We start from the raw sequence: 20,461 nt of genomic DNA, 5'->3' as shown, positions 1-20,461 counted from the left end.
TGGCACGCCTCCGTCCTCCAGCCGGACCCTTATCGGTTTGTATTAGGGACAAGTGTGTCCAATCACCCCACACACTTACCTGACCCTTCACAAGGACATTTTGGGCAGCACTCGTCGGGTGATTTTTAATTTCATTTTCCTCCATACAAACTGCCATCAATGTTCACAAATTGCGTTCTGATTTGTGAGGATTGGTTTTTGCTTCTGACAGTTTTACTGTTGTTTTTGACCATTCATTTGTATGTTACTTTGTTGAGGATTTTGTTTTTAAACACCATCTGTTTTTGAGCACTTTGCCTTTTCCTTCTTCCTGTGTTTAGGTTCACTGCAAAATCACAACATAATCACCCGAACATGAAAGGACCCAGCGGGAAACACGCTATGCCTCGGCTGCTTCTGCTGCCTGCCTTTGTCCCTGCCCCGGCAGCCAGGAGAGTTACCAAGTACTTCAGTTCCCTGCCCTGGCTGCAAGGAGAGTCCCTGGCGGCCCTTTTGGGCAGTCTAGTATGAGTAGGATGCTCTGTTAGGGTCTGGCCTCCGTCCACCAGAGGGCGCCTAATCGGTTGGTATTTGGGACAGGTGTGTCCAGTTACCCAACACCTTTCCCTAATTAGTCCGACCCGTCATATGGATAGAGCACCCATTGTCGGGTCATTTTGATTTTTTGAATACCGCCATCATTGTTTTCTAGTTGCATCCAGGTTTCTTAGGTTTGTTTTTGGTTTCTAAAAGTTTCAATGTTGTTGTTGACCCAACTGGCTTGTTTGCGGTAGAGCGGGGAAATTCCTGCCCAGCATCATATTTGTCTTTATACCCATTCTCACTTTCCATTGTTTGTTCGCGGTTAGATGGCTGCTTACTACTTTTTGGGGGGCGGTCAGCCAGCCTCGCGTTTTTACGTTGAAGCTGCAACCTTTCTTTAATCGGTTGTTACCCCGTTGGTGGCTCTCCATGTGTTCTCTTTTTTTTCTGCCAGTTAGCCCCTTATTGGCTGCTTGCCTTTTGTACCATTACTGCATCCACCTGCGACACAATACCTAAGCATTCTCCACAAAAACTACCAAAACCTCGCTTAAAACACTCAACCTCTTCCACTAACGGCCACTTGAAACAATATGGCATTAAGTTTTGTTCGGAAGCTGCCTTTCTCAGATGACGTTACAGTTCAGGATGACAAGGACAAGACATGCTTTCTTCCAAATGCAATATTTTGGAAAAAATAAAAATAAAAATAAAATTATATATATATATATATTTTTATATATATATATATATATATATATATATATATATATATATATAAACCTTAACTTGGCTTTTAACAACCGACTCAATATATATATATATATATATATATATATATATATATAGATAGATAGATAGATAGATAGATAGATAGATAGATAGATAGATAGATAGATAGATAGATAGATAGATAGATAGATAGATAGATAGATAGATAGATAGATAGATAGATAGATAGAGAGAGAGAGAGAGAGAGAGAGAGAGAGAGAGAGAGAGAGAGAGAGAGAGAGAGAGAGAGAGAGAGAGAGAGAGAGAGAGAGATTTTATGCAAAAGCCTTGTATTATTTCATCACATTTTGCATGTTTAATAATTATGGGTTACCTTTAATTGTATTTGTTAAGGGTTTTGATCCAGGTCTTTGTTATCTGATTTTTGACTTCCTGGTGACACCTCAAATGGACATCAGGCACTGTGCCCGTTCTTCCACTGGCAGCGGCTCAAACCTGACAACACGGGCATTAAATGTGTAGCAGGCCAGTGGAGGCGAGAGCAGCTGCTCTCTTGTCAGAAGCAGTTCAGCACCAGTTCAGAAGCAGTCGCCACTAAGCTGAGCGAGCGCCGGCAGTGCTCAGAGCATTGTGTCGTTCATTACAGCCCTGAGGGTGTCACACGCTTTTCCAACGGGACATCATGCAGCACTCCCTTGCTTTTTAAGACTGAGTGATGAGAGATTGCCGCTGTCAGAAATGCACCGTTTGTCAGTGCTTTAAAATGACGCAATATTGAGTCGGTTGTTAAAAGCCAAGTTAAGGTTTATCTTTAAGAGGAGGAATTCAAAATAATGTGCACTGCTCGTCGATGGTCTTCATCATTTTACCCGCAAGAGAACTACTACATAAATTACCTAAACAAGTACCAGATGCATCCATTATCTTTACATTCCCAAACTTTTTTTCTTCCATGTACCTTTTTTTTTTTCATTAAAGGGGACATGTCCAGCTGTATCCTTATGGAACTTGTGGCCATTAGAAAATGCCAATGTGTCGTTAAATACAGTGAACTTTGCACTTTGCTCTAATCACCCATCTCTGAGAAGTCCAACACGTCCTTGCCGCTTATGACCAGGGCTGGGTGCATATAGACGCTCCCATTCGACTTCCGAAAAACGGTAGATACTATCATTTGTTTCGGGATGTCGAAAAATATCCGTACATTGATGTATGTTAGATTTTGTATTGCGTGCGCCATTTTCGGAGAACAGGACAGTACTGTAGTGCTTCTTCCGCCGCTACCGGCATGTGGGGCTGTGAGAGGTCACCCAGCATCCACCCCATAGAAGAAATCATTGTCCTCTTCCTAGTTTGTGTGTAAACATTCTATACTGTATGTTCAGTGCGCTAAGAACTAAGAAATCGTATGCATTCATTCAATATGGTTGGTGTAAAGTGTAAAAAAGATGCGAGCCGTTTCTTTTGAAATGAAAGTGGAATAAGAAAGCTTGATGCGGTTTAGAAAATGGTTGGATAGCTTTTTTTTCATCCACTTTCTACCACGGAGGAGGAACTCTTGAAGCCCATCTTCCAAAAGTAGTTCAAACTTAACTTTATTTATCTTTATACACCATATTATTTTATGAAATTTTTATTTTTTTTTAGTAGGAAACGATACAGTTTACTTATACAAGCCTTAAACATACTTATATAAACCTTAAACATACATTCCATACAAACTATAGCAATGAAGCACCTTACGAACAAATTCAATTTATAAACAATTGTACGGAACCTCTCGTTCATTAGGGCAGTGTCTGTACTTTTGTTCGTAGAGTTGTGAGTCCACATTAGTGCTCCAACAACGAATCGACAAAATCTCTAACTGTAAACTAACATTTAAAATTCACTTATTAGGAACTCAATCTCAACTGCCTCCAACAAAATCACACAAGTGTATCACAGAATGTTAGTTGTCACTAGCCTGCATACATGTAGAAAGGTGATTTTTTTTTCCTCAATTTTCTTTTGTTGCAGGTTTGATACAATTGAAATAATTACAATCCATTCATAGCAAGAAAATATCAAAACCAATTATTTTGCTTTTATATCAAGGTAAAATGGCTTCTTTTTATACTGCACCGTTTGAATCAAAGCTTTGTATTGCATACAGGGACTAGGAACATTGTAATTCTCCTGCCTATCTTGGGTCCTGCAACCTTCACACCAGCATAACCAAACAAGAGGCAGACAGTGTTTGAGCATGAAGGGGATATAAGTCTAAAGCCGTCCCTGTGTGCGATGTCCTTCCCTCCAAAGATTCTCATCTTAACGGAAATGTCTCGCAAAATAGAGGTCGCGGTGTCATAGTGACAAAAAGTAGAAAGAAGCTCTGAGAGGATTTGCCCCTTTTTGTCATTCCTGGATAGCACAGACATGTGGTAAACTTTTGTTTTGTTATGCTTGCTTTTCCAGTTAGAACATAGTTTTTTCAATTCCTTCATGACTCTGTTTGATGACTTGAAGCCAGCTGGCAATGTAACACACTATGTATTGCTAAAAATACAATAATAGGGCCATATATTGTTCATAACTCATGTATTCTGGTACATCAATGAACAAAGGACAAAAGAATAAATGTTTCCTTGAGCTAATTATCATGTAAATGCCTATAATATAATCTGACACATATCTCTCTCAGGGCTTTACCTAGGTGTAATTGTATGCATTGAATTGGATGAAAAGACCAATATTAAAGCCCGGTCCCTTCACCACAGCAGTGAACCCTTGCCCATGCTTCATCCAGGAGTTTTCAAAAACAAATATGTAAACTTAGTGTCACATGATAAGTCAACTAAGGATAAATAACATTTGGGGATCAGGTGTATTTTTTGACTTTATGGTTTACAATCTCCTGTAAGTGTAAGGAAAAGACTTATACAAAAAAAATTGAACTCCAGCTGAGTTCACAGTATTTGAGGTCTATGACTTTGCAAGCTGCCTTGGTGGATGTTAAAATAACTTGATATTTGTAACCATGACAAACTATACCAAACACAAGGAGGGAATCGAAGCTGGATTTTCAAAGTTGGTGAATCTTCCCTCAGGGCACAAAAACCCGCTCTTTCAACTACAAATACATCAATAATAGTATGGTTTCCAGTGTGTTTACGATGAGAGAGTAAAAACTGTTTGGCATAACATGAGTTTAATTCAGATTATTAACATGTAAAAGTACTAGTAATGGTGTTGATGCAGTATTTACAATTTGCACACAGGATCATATCAGAGCAAGAGTCTCATTTTCCTCATTGACACAAGTTTTTTGCAAATTGATAATAAAACACTCTGAAGCTCCCAGAATTATTCCTTCACCCTTTTCTGGAAGGCAAAAACACATTGACTCGATAGTACGCCACTGGAAGGATAATATTTTTGTCTCGCTTTTTATACATTCTTAGCAGTAAATAAAAAGTCAAACTTGGCAACTAAAAACACAATGACTTGGCTTTCTTGAAAACAAATGTCCCTACTTATTACGTGAGCTGACATGCTAACAACTCTAGCTGAGGGCGTTTAGCCCCGTCAAAGGCTCAGAATTACTGGTTGAGATCAATTTCAAAGCTGAGTTAATTAATTTAGACTGCAGCAGAATGCAGGTTATAGAGGGCAAACATGTTACAACATCAGCCAATTAGAACACAAAGCTTTTGCATTTTTTTCACAAGAGGTGTTTGAAACAAGGAACAAACAGAAGACGGGTGAACTCCAAGTGTGATGCAAATATGAGCTGTTGCTCTTCTGTTCATATTACAATTTAATTTACCAGTGTTATGATATGGTATACATTTGCCAATTATAAAAAGAATACACATTGCACTTTTGTTTGTGAGTGTTGTTTCCAAATACAGAAAGAAGAAACCATTGAGCTTGTATTACATTATTGACTTTTTTGTGCTTCTTCTCAGTTCTACTAAAATTGTTATATTGCACCCGACTGCATTTACAATGAATTTATTATAAACATGAGTTCAATCTTAAAATTTAAATAGCTTGTTCCGGCCCAGTGATTCTTTTGTAATCCAACAATAGACATTATATATCTCAACAGTTGTCATCTGAGCATTTACCTCATTGGTGTTCCACCTGTGTCTCTCTTTCGGCAGCGAGGTGCATTTGGGTAGACATTCAAGCAGCTTCTTGGGCAGATATATTTTCAAATGTCCATGTTCATCTATAAAATGAGCAAATACAACAGCATCGTTAGCAGAGGCCTTGATAGAGCAACATATTCCTTAAAGAGTCCCCTCTAGTGGAGGGTGATGGACCAAGTCCTAATAGTTTTATTCTTTTACACTAATTTAAGCATGCACACAATGTACCGCTAAAACTGTAAATGGAGAATGTTTTGCAAGTTCTTAAATTAAGGGCATTAATCACATTCAAGCCAAATGCAAAAAAAAGTGATGTATTAGTGACATCTTGATCACAACTGGTATGTGTGTTTTTTTAATTAGTCTTACTGCTTTAATGAGGCATGAGTATGAGTCAAAATAATTAGCATCTCAGATACTGTTAGTTGACACATTTTTGGGTGGATAATATGTGTTGGATTTCATGATTATGTCACAGAGTATTGACAATTTCATATTGACATTTTCACCTGACGATAAAATGAACATTAATGAATAACATTTTTGGTAGAACAAAAAGAAAAAGGTAATGTGTCTGTATACACACGTATATACACACACATACATATATGAATATACACATACATATACGCATATACATTTTTATCTATATATCTATATAACTTGGCATTGGCAAACAGTTGATCTATGGTCTGAACTAGTTTCTGGCCCATGTTATACTTCCGCATGGTGGCCCATAAAGCAGCTTGCCATACTCTGTCAAACGTCCTAAAATCAACTAAAACGTGATGGAGGTTTCTCTGGTGTTGATGAAACTTCTCACATAGGATCTCCCGATTAAAGTGTGTTCTGTGGTGCTCCTTCTCTCCCTGAAACCTTCGGCCAGGATGTTTTCAGCCTGTACTTTCAGTCTGTTCAATCTGACCTTTAGCATGGCTTTACTTGCATGGCTGATGGTTCTGTAGTTGGAGCATAGTTGAAGGTTTGCTTTCATTGGTTGCCTAATTTGTAGCGATTTCTTCCATGCAGATGGCCACTCTCCTGTTTGCCTGATCTTTGTGCAAATAACTAAGATGTATAGAGATTTAATATGTCTATAGTATTGCCTATAATATTGCAACATCCATTGCAGCCTGGTCATCCTAGAGGGGGGATTACCTCATGTGCAGCCCCTTCTCAAGCTTTCTTCATTTTCCTCATGTGGAGGTTTTTGAGTTTTTCCTTGCCCTCATGTGGGTTTTAGATCAAGGGATGGTGTAATAATAGTCTGTGGTAATAGTGTGTGGTCTGTGCAGCCCTTTGAGACTCTTTGTGATTAAGGGCTATACAAATAAACATGACTTGACTAGACTATAGTTTGCTCACCACTATTCCGTATGTGATTTGATGGGATGGTGTCAATTCCTGGAGACTTTCTGTTCTTGCGGTGAGTTAATTGCTGCCTCTACACATTTTCTGAGAATAGGGAAGTTGTGACTTTCCCCTGGGCTGGAATTCTTAAAGACCACATGGTCTCCCAGTATCGGGTGGTTGTAGAGTTTGAAGCAGTATGCTGTACATCTATTCATGATCTCATATTCCCTGCCTTATCCTAAATGCTGCTGACTTTTGCATGTTTTGTTTGTGTGAGGTATTTTACAATCAGTGAGGCTTTCTTTGAATTACTCTTGTTGAGGAACTATTCTTACTCCAAGCATAGGTCTTCGATCCATTCCTCGTTTTCTTCTCTCAATCTTTTACTGGTACCATACATACAAGACCAAACATTTCTCCCTTAAATTTAGGGCTCCATGAAAGATCTCACCCTGAGGCGGCAAAATTAAAACAATATTGGTGAGAAAAATCTCAATACATGGGGCACCTAGTGAAAGACCTACAGAGAGCTGGGACCAAAGTAACATGTTCTACTATAAGTAACACAACAGCTTGCCAGGGATTAAAAACCTGCATTGGCAGATGTGTCCCCCTGCTGAAGCCAGTACACGTCCAGGCCCATTTGTGGTTCTCTGGAGAGCATTTGGATAATTCGGAAGAGGGCTGGGAGAACGTGTTCTGGTCAGATGTAACCAAAATAGAACAGGTTCTCGTGTTTGGAGGAGAAAGAATATTTAATTACATCAGACGAATACCATACTCACTGTGAAGCATGGGGATGGAAACATTATAAGTTGGAGCTGTTTGTATGCAAAGGGACCACGACGACTTTACCGTGTAAAGGAAAAAAATGAATAGGGCCAATTAGCAAGAGATTTTGTGTTAAGATCTTCTTTCATCAGCAAGGGCATTGAAGTAGAGACATCCCTGGCTCTTTCAGCATGACAATGATCTTCTACACACAGCCAGATCAACAAATGAGTGGGTTCTTAAGAATCATTTCAAGGTCCTGGAGTGGTCTAGTCTGCCTCCAGTTCTCAAACCCATAGAAAATATGTGGAGGGAATTAAAAGTCAGTGTTTTTTTTATCATGATTTGCAAAAAAATATTTAAAAATCAAACAATAATATTTTCTGGGGTGTTTTGGTTTCCCCACATTCCGTCTCTCATGGTTGAGGTTTATCCATGTTGAAAATTACAGGCCTCTCTGTAGTTTCAAGTGGGAGAACTTGCATATATATATATATATATATATATATATATATATATATATATATATATATATATATATATATATATATAAACACACAAGGTTGGGTAGGGTTACTTTAACTTGATTACTTTCAATTACTTTTGGATTACTCCAATACCAAATATGCTAATAAAAGACAAAATAAACTAAATATGAATAAAATTATGACTCACAACACGTGGTACGCTTTCTCTCCTGGCTTTGATCTCTTTGATCTCCGGCAAAACTAACATAAAATGCGACAGAAACAAAATGAAAATAAATCCAAACAGCTTGCCAACATAATTTTTGCCGTTCCATGTAATGCGTTACTCCCCAAGCCTGCACAAAATTTTGTAATTTTATTCATATTTAGTTTCTTTTGTCTTTTATTAGCATATATGGTATTGGAGTAAACCATAAGTAATTGAAAGTAATCAAGTTAAAGTAACCCTACCGAACCCTGTTTATACATAGTGTGTGTGTGTGTGTGTGTGTGTGTGTGTGTGTGTGTGTGTGTGTGTGTGTGTGTGTGTAAAGCATATAAGTATAAAATGGAATTCTATCCAGCTAGTTATTTAATATAAATGAAAAATAAAAAGAGTAATGTAAAATTATTCAAAGTGGCAAGTCTAATGAAAATATTATTAAACATGCATTGGCACTGTAATAGAAATGTCAAACCAAAGAGAATGTGAACAAAGAAAAAGGTCTGTATTCTTCGGATGGCTGATTTGAGGACCTAGCAGTAAAATAGGGAAGAAAAGTTAGACTAAAGCAAATTGCAACTTTAAAGCCAAAAGACGTAATCTGCTGCTGCTCTTGATTATGTGGATATAAGAGTAGCATATGTGGCTTAATGCACATTTCAGTGCTCCCGGCCAAACAGCTCCATATGGACAATTTGGTGGGAGTGGGTGCACAGAGAAAAGCTGAAGCACATAACATAGAAAACCATTGTTCCCCAAGGAATGAAGAAAACTAGGTTTGGAGATCAGTGCGATTTTCAGTTTCCATCTGTATTTCTAATTCGCAATGTAAACGGTTTAGCATGGCGAGCATAGGTGCGCGTAAAAATTTGGCTCAGTCGATTAAGAATTACGCACAGCATCTGTTTCTGGGTGCTTTAGGTGCCATGTTGCAGATGCAAATTAGTGATCCTGGATAAAGAAGGAAATGAGGTGTGGGGAAGAGGTTTTTACATGGAAAACAATGTAGCTGGGTCAAAATAGGATGTTCTTTATTGAAACACTTCACATACATTTCCAATGGTTGAGACTAAGGCTCAGACCAAGTCTTGGCTACCACTCTGAAGCGCAGCAAGAGAATTTGCTACAAATAAAAGGTGAAAGACACATATGGCAGATGCGTCTCTCGGCAGATTATTCGGGATTCAGTGCTGCCCTCTGGCACAATAACACCAGAATGGCGGGACAGAGATGTGCTGGAATACATTTCAACTCAACGATGTGGAGGATTTTCTCACAGGGAAAGATGAGATACAAATCAGAAATGTCTGCCAGCAGGGCAACACACAAAAAGATAAAGCAAGAATAAAAACATTAAATAATTATAGACCCTCTTCCGTATTATGTTTCACAATGCTGACATCAATGAGGATAAACATATTTCAATTCAATTCTTAAATTATCAGCAATGCCTTAGGATACTGTTACCAGTGAACATCATATTGAAAATGCATCTGTCGAGGTTTTTCATTATTATCTCACGTGAATATAGATTATATCTTCCATACATCATATCTTCACTGGGGTTACAGATATATAGACCATAGCCCCCGTTGAGTTTAGGCAGAAAGCCCCACTACTAAGTGTATGTATGTTCTTGCCAAAAATGGAACACATAAGACAACATATCTATGTGAGGGTTTTTGCTAAGCTATACCACAAAAGCTAATTTTAGACCGCTAAAGGGGTTCAATTGATAGCATGTTTATGGATGACCCACGCTAGTAACACTGCTTGTTTTCTTTCTGTCAACCTAATCTTAAGTAATTGGTACATAAAAAAGAAGCAATAAAACAACAACTCTCTGTGATGTCTGTCGTATGTGGCTGTCTTACAAGGGTAACATACGGCTTTATTGCAATGGTTAGAATGGAGGTAGTCAGATGAGGTAAAAAGGTAAAAGCAAATCACGGGATGTTGCAGAGTTGTTGATGTTGATGTTAGCACCAGTAATGTTAGCAATTCCTGTCAAATTCGGGCTACTGAATGGCTAACTTGTTGTTTTACTGAGGGATGATTATAGCGAGCTTGACATGGCATGCTGCTGCCTGCAAGCTTTTGTGGTCTGGCATAGTATTAGCTAAAATAAAAACTGTGACTACCATAGGATGTCTGGTATGATGATTATTTAGTTTTAAGGACATATATTATGACAACCTATATTTTATGTTGACAATATCTGTTTATCATTTGTTATTGCAACATCCATTGCAGCCTGGTCATCCTGTAAGGGGGATTACCTCATGTGCAGTCCCTTCTCAAGGTTTCTTAATTTTCCTTATGATGAGGTTTTTGAGTTTTTCCTTGCCCGCGTGTAGGTTTTATATCAGGTGATGGTTTAATAATAGTCTTTGGTTTGCAATAATATGTGGTCTGTGCAGCCCTTTGAGACGCTTTGTGATTAAGGGCTATACAAATGAACATGACTTGACTTGAATTGTACATTGTATATGTGTATTTCACTATAAGAGAGAGCTTGAGCGTGATGCCAGACTGTGCCTGACAAATGTATTTGAAATTAAATGCATGCAGTCTGACGAACTAATACTATTTTTTTTAAAATGTTTGATTTTAGACATTTGAGAATTGTTAAGTAGTTTGGTAACAGACTTTGCGGTTGACCACTGAATGTACTTTACACAATTAAAATCGTGTTTGTTTTATTTGCTGTTCTGCTGCCGCTTAGGTGCATCTTCTGGGTTATCAGGGATAAAAAATATTGTATTTAATTTTAATTTAGCATATATCTGCCTGTCCTTAAAAAATGGACAGAGGTTTAATTATGGATTTAGGTGTCTATGGACCGAGCACAGTGCCTAATTGGTTTTAGATGCATTATCATTTATTTTTTTGTACAAATCTGAAGGGATGTTGAATAAAAAATAGTTTTCATTGTACCCATTTTTTGGTTTCTTATCACAGGTCACATATTGAATATACTTCATGCCAATTTAAGAAACGAATAAGAAGCATCTTATCATTCGACTAATCGTTTCAATATCCAGTGACTCGTCGACTATTAAAATAATCATTAGTTACAGCTCTAATCATGTGGCACGCCATTATGTTTGCATACATGTTTTGGTAATTTGAGGATAAAAGTAAGACCTGTACCAACTGTCAGAGTATAATAATTTCAAACAAAAGAATCAGATTAAAATAACAAACCGTAGAGTAGTGATCAATATTAAAATTACAAAACAAAGATTGTTTGTGACTTTGAGAACCTCTAATCTTAAACTACTGAACTAGTCAGTCACTTTTATATGACATGGACAGTGCATATTTTGCCCTTTCCAGCAGCTCCGCGTTATTTCGCACTTTCTGTGACATATTGTTTTAAGTGTCTGCTTCTATCTTCTGTGTTTTTCGTCCCGTTTGAAAACTACACTTCGGATTACTTTCTATCCTATCGTCATGGGTTTTAACGCACAAAAATGTGTTTACTCGAGGAATCACCCCATTGCCCTGAAGACAAAAAGAGGTCGTAATTCGGGACGGAAGAGCAGACGTGGTCAGGATCAAAACGGGTTGTAGCCGGAGACAGACGGGAACAAAAACGGGACCGGTGGTAGTCAGGTTTGAAAAAAAGCTTGCCTAGTATACACTGAGGTTCAGAGGCAGATTGACAACAGGGGACTGACAGGACTGGGTTAAAATAGTGACAGGGAGCCAATCAGAACCCGTGGCGGTTAGCGCCAAATGAGCGGGCACAGGTGAGTCACATCAGTAATCATGACAGTTACGTAACAGCTTTATTTATAACGACGTTCTCCCCAACCCAGGTGGTTATTGAGGGTTGTCTTCTCCAATACAGGTGATTTCAAGCTCGTACCACCTTGCTAACAAGCTGACAATTTGTATCACCCGAGTGAAAGAAAAACTGCCAAAATGCCCTAAGTGTTGGATTAGTGCCAATAGAAATGAAAAATTAAAGACAAAATACTAAAAAAAATGTGTACATACTACAGCAAGTAGCTGATGGTTTTAATTAGCAGTACGCAAAATATCAAATAGTAGGATTTTGGGGTGGATTACATGGTCCAACTTTAAGATTTTTGGAACAAATCACTTGAACAGTGCATGTAAACAAATGTATGTTTTTTAATTGTCTCACATTTCTGCCAGCAGGTATTGCTTTAGGTTTCTTTTAGCATTTGAACGTCAAGTTGGAATTGCTGGGAAAAGCAGAGGAAATCGACAAAGGCAAAAACAGGTTGTGTCATAACGTGGACGGTAGTAGCCAATGTGTTTATGTTGCCGCATAATACAAAGCAACCTCCTTTCCACGGAAGTGCGAGCTGACACTTGTCGACAAACAAATACCTCTGGGCATCATCACCACAAACATAAAATACTGCAAAACTGTTTTCTGATTGAGATTCAAATGGATCTCTCTCAGATGAGCTGGCTGCCAATTTGTAAGATGAAGCAAATTACAAATATGCACATGCCTTACAGTCATGGATCATTATACATTTTATCAGTGAAACATGAACACTTGGTGTTGGAATGAATATGCATGCCAAAACATTTACAACAAAAATAAATTACTAACGAGAGTGAGCTCATCCATGACTGGAATGTGGATAATCATAATGGCAGCTTCTGGAGGAAAGGTTGTTGGTCTACTAAAAATAAAATTACTCCATGAAGTTTTTAACCCGAATTTTGCTCAGGTTACACCTAACCAACCTTTTGCAAAAGAAAAAATAACAAAAAAGCTCATTTTTTTTATTTCTATTGGTTCATTTGAAATTAAATATGTATGTAAATATGTAAAACATCAAATATATAATTTCAGAATCAACATTAGAGCTTCTTTTCATTCTAAGAGTGGAAAATGGAAAACGTACGTCAGCAATACACGTTGTGGCAGGATTACTTCAGTCTAATTTGTTTTTAAAAGTGTGACTATTCTTTTGTTTAAAGTAAGCCACGTTACATATTGCTTTTATGTCATTTAAAAAGGCCCTAAACTAAAAGACTTGGCTGCCTATGACTGGAAATAAGTGACAAAATCAGACACGACAAATGAATCCATATCATTTATATTTGCTTACTTTTTAGTGTTCATCTAGTAAAAACACTGATAACGAAAATAAATGAAATATACTCAAACTGAAATATACCAATGACACTGTTTTGAGGCTTTGTAGCTAATGCAAGAAAAATTGTGAACCAAGTCAATTTGTGGCTGATCTCAAGCACGTTACTTGCATTACATCTGGCAATTAGTTGGTGTTTTAAAGTTAGCGTAGTATTTGTGGACAAAACATGCCTAATTCAAATTAAATTGCTTTTATGAACTCATCACCACAGGGTTCGGGAAAAAAACGGATGAAATACTATAATATGACCTCTGTAACAGATGTTCAATGGCGAAGATGATATTACGGCAATGTGAATATTACATAATTCTCTTGTTACTAGACCCTGGTGTTTTGTCTGTATTTATTAGTTTGCCAGCTGTTGATGTGCACCTTTAAGGCCTAGCCAGTCCCAGGAAATGTTATTGTCAAGGACAGATTGTATTATATGTCGAAAACATGTCAAATGCAAGTTGCAGATTAACTCTAGACAGCTATTGTGATTTAAGCATCTCGGTCACAATCCTCATAGGTCTTCCGTTTTAAACAGTGCCTTGCGCTGTTAAATAAAAAATGTGTTTTAGATCTGGCACTTAGCTGCTCAGATGTTCGGGCTTGCCTTCTGTAATCTAGCAGTCCTTGTCTTACTTACAAGCCACTTGTTTTACACAAAAACACGTGTCACAAAGTTCCCAGGGTACCAAAAAAAAAAAAGAAAAAACGTAACTGCTGTTGAGTGCAAGTGGTTGAGTGCAGAGGTTTCACCCTTTAAAACAGTTTTAATCTCTCATGTGTTATTTATCTATTATTGCGGCACAATTACCATTTATCAAATCTAGATTGCGATGTGACAGTGCGATTGTGTAATGGCAAGACACTGCGGGGTTTTTTTCAAAGATTTATAGTCCCATGTTTGTTTTTTCCTCCTTTGTTATTTGAGTGATGGAGTGCTTGGCCAAGTTTGGGGTTTAACAGCACCAACAAACCAGTGGCAAGTTTTAATTGCATTAGCCAAAAAAGTAAGGCAAATGTTTATTTATTTTGAAAATTGTGTAAACTAGACCACTATTTAAAAGAGCTTGAAGTGCTATATAGGTAGGTAGGTAGGCACTTACGTTAATTTATTGAGGAAACAAAAAGTAAGTAATAGTCAGCAGACAGCAACCCCTCAAAATTACCCAAAAGAGGGCGCTGTTTTCTTAAGGTCAAAGCATGTCACTATGATGAGGTACTTAAAAAACACACTTTTCTTTCAAAGTCAAATATCACTTTGAAATTGCATTACTGATCTGAAAAATCACAAACAGGTATTTTTTCCAAAATCATGCAGCCCTATTATCTAAATGATATTAATGCTAATAATATATAATTGGTATACTGTTTCAGCAGAACTTTCAAAAACCTGCCGACCATCTCATCAGCTCAACACAGCCTACATCTGATAAGCTTGGACGGCAGAATTGGATTACAGGCGCGTAATTAGTCAGAATTGATTGGCTGGAGATGAAATTGCGGACATCATGTTTTGCACAAAAACAAATTTGTAGCTCTAATGTAAGGTTTTTCAAACTAATTTCTAGATCAAGTTAAGAGCTTTATCAGCATCTTTGTGTTAACTTACAAACTGGTAAATCATGATAATTGTGTTAAGGTGTGTTTGCCGAACACAGACCTCTTGCTAAAGAATTAATGCTTTGTTGTGAAGTGTGACTCAACTTGGCATAGAGGCAAACGGTCAGTGTTCATTTGAAGGATATCTGTCATGCGAACTTGTTTTAGCCAACCCGCTAGACGAGAGTGAGGGTCATGAGCCTGGAAAGGCTGACAAAAACAAATCTGTAATCAATATCCAAGCCTCAGACGTAAGCGTGGGTCCCACAGGCCTCCACACCGCTCTCTCTCCTGTCTCTGTCTCTGAGCGCTCCCAGACTGACGGGTTTTCTTTTTAATCCGTGCCCACATTGTGGTGAAATTGCGAGCTAATGTTTTGGCCATAGATCACTCAACAAATCACTGCTGGTGGTTCGGATCTATAGTAACAGTCAGAATGGTGATACTATTCACAGCAAACAACTTAGCAATGATATTATTTACTTTTCTGCAGTTAAACATCAAAAATATTTGAAAAGCAAAATAGTCCAGAGCATGGATGTCAAACTAATTTTGCATATGGTTTATTTTAACAGTTGAGTGAATGCAGTTTTATACCTGAACCAACACGCATTACAAACTTAACACTGTTCTCTCGCTGTTGAAGAGAGCATTTGGTCTGCATCTATTTGAAAAAATCATACCTTTTGATAAACATGTCCTGGAAACACACTTTTTTTTGACATACCCAGAAGTTTCTGGCGGGTCGGATTAAACAATCCCACAGGCCAGATCTGGTCCGTAGGCCGTATGTTTGACATAGCTGGTCCAGAGTACAAAACCTCAAACTAATTTTGGGGTCGAGTTTGCTTCTATCATTGGATGGAACACTACATGTTTTTTACCAGCAATTACCTGCGCCCTATCATCAAGATCCATTTCAAGCTATTTGAACTAAAAGCTAGTAAACATTCCAACTTCATAAGCTCATCGGCCTAAGTTGATTGTGGCTAGTAATCTTAATATTATCTTGGACTAATCTTTTAACATTTTATTTAATATAATCTGACAGAGTATTTTTATTCCTATTAAAAAGAGAATCAACTGGTTGTATATTACAGAAAATAAATCTTCAAAAAAATGCAATATACTATTTTTGGTGAGCAAAAATAAACGGAACCAATACGAGAACTGAGGCCAACATTCTTCATGTTTTGTATAAAACTGGATATCTTCCACAGAGGTCTTAGTCTACATTAAAGGAAGCAACGTAAACTTAAATGGTCTACATTTACATTTGTATAGCAATTTTCAAGTCTGCAACCTCAGTGGAACTGTTTAAATCTAGGCTTAAAACACACTTTTATTCTACAGCTTATGACTGGCCTGTATTTTATGCAACTTCCATTCCAGCCTGGTCATCCAAGAAGGGGTATTATCTCATGTACGGTCCCTTCTCAAGGTTTCTTCATTTTCCTCATGTTGAGGTTTTTGAGTTTTTCCTTGCCCTCATGTAGGTTTTAGATCAGGGGATGGTGTAATAATAGTATGTGGTTTTCAATAATCTGTGGTCTGTGTAGCCCTTTCAGACTCCTTGTGATTAAGGGCTGTACAAATAATCATGACTTGAAGACCTCCCAAAGCGCTTTACAATTTGCTTCACATTTACCCATTCACACACACTCACACACCGATAGCAGCGTCAGCCATGCAACGCAAGGACCTGCTAACTGGGGGCATTAGTGATTCAGTGTCTTGCCTAGGGACACTTCGACATATAACGCAGAGGAGCCGGGAATCGAACCTGCGACCTCTTGATCCCAACACGAGTGCTTTACCTCCTAAGCTTGCATTTTTACTGTCACCAAGTGCACACCTTGCAACTAAAAATGAAGCTCACTTCTGCAAATAAGGGGCTATTTTTGATCAGGTAGTCCGATTATAAATGGATGGAATAATGCTCAAACACTCAAGCAGTTACAGTGTGTGTGACACATTCTATGTATTGCTTGCACCACGAGCAGCCAGGGGATTTGAAAGGCAATCTTCTTCAAGGGTTGATTCCATCAATGCAAGCGCATCAAAAAAGCACAACAAAAATAGACTTAATTCAGTCAACTGAATATCAGATAAATGACATCAATTCATCCCTAAGTGTAAAAAATAAATTAATAAATAAAGCACAACGTCCTATATCAACACGGGGTTTCAACAGCATTCATCAAACCGGATCCAATGAAAACAAAAGGAACTAAAAGGTAACCGAACAAAAACAAATACAATGTGCGGTAGTATATTAGAGGTAAAGACAATGTGAGACTTCAATTGAGTTTAGTGGGTGAAGAAAAAAAGGCTGAGCCCCACAGGTAAGAATAAAAGGAGGCGGATGGAATGTGGTCAGCCAACCTAAGGTGTCCTGGCTTACTTCTGAAATGTTATCAAATGAAAGCAATCACTCCACCAGCAATCCAAGACAGAAAAAGGTAGTAAGGTAATGAGGTTAGCTTATGCTGCATCTATTCTGGCTCCTGCCTTAACGCTGCGGTACTGTAGGATTTTGATTGGTGTCTGTTTAGGGGCCCACAGCCTGATGGCACTGAATAGCGGTATTAAAACTTTATAAACTCTTGGTTTGGAAGTGCGGAACCAATTATTTTTATCATTTGGCCTATCGCTCATTCGACAACACACTTACATATGGTGAAATTACAAACTGCCTAAAGTAAAGACAAAGTGTCGCAGGACTAGTGTCTCGTTGCCTCTTGCCTTGTCAACGTCTGGCATTAGTATTTGACCTGCTGCTCTCAGAATTGAACCAAAAACTCCTTAATGGAAAATATTTGTATAAAATCTTACAATACGTATTGTCCAAGATATTCTTTTCACAATTACGTGCATGTATATATACCTTGAAAGCGTCGCCTGGCTACAGCATTAAAAAGCTCTAAGTGGTTATTGTAGTGTAGCGGAACACAGCATAATAAGGGAATAGTGTCGAAAAGTCAAACAGCAGAAAAAAAAAACCTATTACTAGAAGTTCAACAAACATGCACACACGGTTAACTGCCTGCAACAAACTGAAAACGACGCTTTATGTGTTCTCGGCCCTCACCAAGCTCACCCATCCATAAAAATCCCATCTCAAGGAGAGCAGAGGTGAGCTCTCTCTCTCCCTCTCTCTCTTTCTCTCTATCTCTCTCTCTTTCTCTCTCACCTTTTCTCTCCTGCTCTCTCTTGCTCTCACACAACACCTCTCACGCTCATTCACTCTGTCCCTGCCACTTACCATTGCACACAAACAAAAGGCTGTTCTGTATTATAACTACTCCCTCAATTACTCAGACGATTACTCAGATCAATGATATATCTGCTTGCCATAGAGTGTACGGCCAGGAATCACCTCCAGGGCTGAATGCATTAAAACTGCGTACTGTAAAAGCCTGCAATAACAGAAAATGTGGCGAAATAGCACCAGGGCTATTGTCTGTTTCCACAGTCACGTGTGTCTGTGTGCGCATGTAAGAGGGCAAAAGTGAAACAGCAGTCTGTATTTCTGCAAAATTGCTGTCTGGCCTTTAAATATTTCAAAATTGTTCCTTTTGAAGTCCTGAATAAAATAAAACACAAATGCAGCACAGCAGTGGAAGAAATCAAGCGAGAAGTCTAACTTGAGGTTGCTTGTATTGAATTTTAGGTACCCTCTTAGAAATTACAATAAATGAGCACACCTAATTATACCATCCTTAGTCTTGATCAACAGCCACTGTGAAGAGACTGCTGTATCCATTAACAAATGGAGCTGCTTTTTTATAGGAACAATCACAAATGTTTTCCCTAACACGAATTAAAGGAAAATAGAATTGTAAAAATTAAAAGCTGAGGCTCTGGCCTACATTTGCAACATATTTGATTGGCTCTCTTTACTACTGCTCATACGCACAACAGATCTGAAATTATTCCCGAAAAGAAAAAGGAAAAACTGACTTGGTCTTTGTTGCCAGGTTTAGAATCAGCACATGTGTATGTTTTGAGGACAATAGATTACAACAGAATGTTATGGTAAAACATGTTTAAGAAAGGATGACAAACGACAAGAGTCAAACATGATGACGAAGCACCTGAATTTTCGCTCTCCTCTCTTTCCCTATACTCTGGTCCTGATCCCTCGGCCTAGGCATGGAACAATCCCTCTTAGTTAACGACAACACTTCAGCTATTGACAGTGTGATCCCACAAAGCTGATACTTCAATCAGCAAAGGGACTGGAGAAGGTGTTATGTGGAAGAATGCAATAACAAAGAAGGGATGTGGGATGCGAGAGATGGAATTGAGGAGTAAATAAATGAATTGATGAATGAATAATTGATTGTCGGAGCAGCTATGCAGTATTAATAACTGACTCTTACTGTTGGTTTCCGTGTCGTCGCTGATACTCTTAGGTGGACCGTGGCCAGCATAACACACGGTTGATCTGTACATTCGATCCGGATTACGAACTTTCTTCAGTCCTTTGGAAGGCAAAGAGAAAACAAAGGAATCACAATTGTAGCATGTGTTGATGAAGGAAATTATACAATTATACAGTAGTTAGAAGATGTGACAACATACAAAAGAATAACAATAACACACACACACACATTATATATTATACAACCCCAATGGCTTTCCTACTAATAGCATTTTGTATGGGAGCCAAAAATTATAAACATTACATTGTGATTAATATTTCAGGATTGCAATATAAGTTAATTACCAGTAAAAAAATTGTTTTTATGTCCCTCAGAGGTTATCATGCTCTTCATTAAAATGGCATCAAAGTAGCCCAGGAATCGAGAAACAACCAAACAACCCTTAACTGTCATGATTAGTGATGTGACTCAGCTGTGCCCGCTCATTTGGCGCCAACTGCTGCGGGTTCTGATTGGCTCCCTGTCACTATTTGAACCCTGTCCTGTCAGTCCCCTGTTATCAGTTGGTCTGCAAACCTCACTGTATACCAGGGAAGCCTTTTTCAACCCTGACTCCCACCTGTCTCGTTTTTGCTCCAGTCTGTCTCTGGCTACGACCTGTTTTGATCCTCACCACGTCTGCTCTCCCGTCCCGGCTAATAACATCTTTTTGTCCTCGACTACGTCTACTCTCCCGTTCTGGTTTACGACTCATTTACGACCCCGACCACGCCTTGCTCTCCCAGTCCCGGCTACTGACCCGTTTTTCCGTCCCCGACAACGCCATCACTCGCTATGGAAGATCCACTTCCGTGTTCGGATCACTGGGAGGTCGCTGGTTCGCGCCTCGACCGAGACATACCTAATTGGTATAATGGCGGCGCCCTCTGGCTGCGGCTGCATCGACTCGCTACAACGGGTCAGGTGTATCGACATTTCGTTCTGTGTACATTGTTACAAAGAATGACAATACAAAGGAAATTATTATTATTATTATTACATTCTGAGTACGAGAGTGACTTGCTTCCCACGGCCAGTTAACACCGGATCGTGGGCACAGCCCTTCCACTTTCCTTCAATAACACTTGTG

The 20,461-nt window shown here is 38.5% G+C and overlaps 1 protein-coding gene across 5 annotated transcripts in view; it reads right to left on the bottom strand.

Annotated features, from left to right (window-relative positions):
- Window positions 1-20,461, bottom strand: part of camta1a (calmodulin binding transcription activator 1a) — a 517,270-nt gene that overhangs the window by 493,079 nt on the left and 3,730 nt on the right. For 4 of the 5 annotated variants that reach the window (XM_088331227.1, XM_088331229.1, XM_088331231.1 and 1 more), the window contains exons 2-3: window positions 19,330-19,431; window positions 5,367-5,470 (exon numbers count right to left, since the gene is read on the bottom strand). In XM_088331227.1, coding sequence (XP_088187353.1) covers window positions 5,367-5,470; window positions 19,330-19,431 — 206 coding nt within the window. Of the gene's footprint in view, window positions 1-5,366; window positions 5,471-19,323; window positions 19,432-20,461 lie in introns of all 5 variants that reach the window. The other variant, XM_088331228.1, reaches the window with a different exon arrangement.

The sequence above is a fragment of the Urocampus carinirostris genome, chromosome 3 (assembly GCF_059441175.1).
Source record: "Urocampus carinirostris isolate Australia breed hairy pipefish chromosome 3, RoL_Ucar_1.0, whole genome shotgun sequence".
Lineage (NCBI taxonomy): Eukaryota > Metazoa > Chordata > Actinopteri > Syngnathiformes > Syngnathidae > Urocampus > Urocampus carinirostris.
Note: the sequence above shows the minus strand (reverse complement) of the source record. Positions and strands in the feature narration are given on the sequence as shown.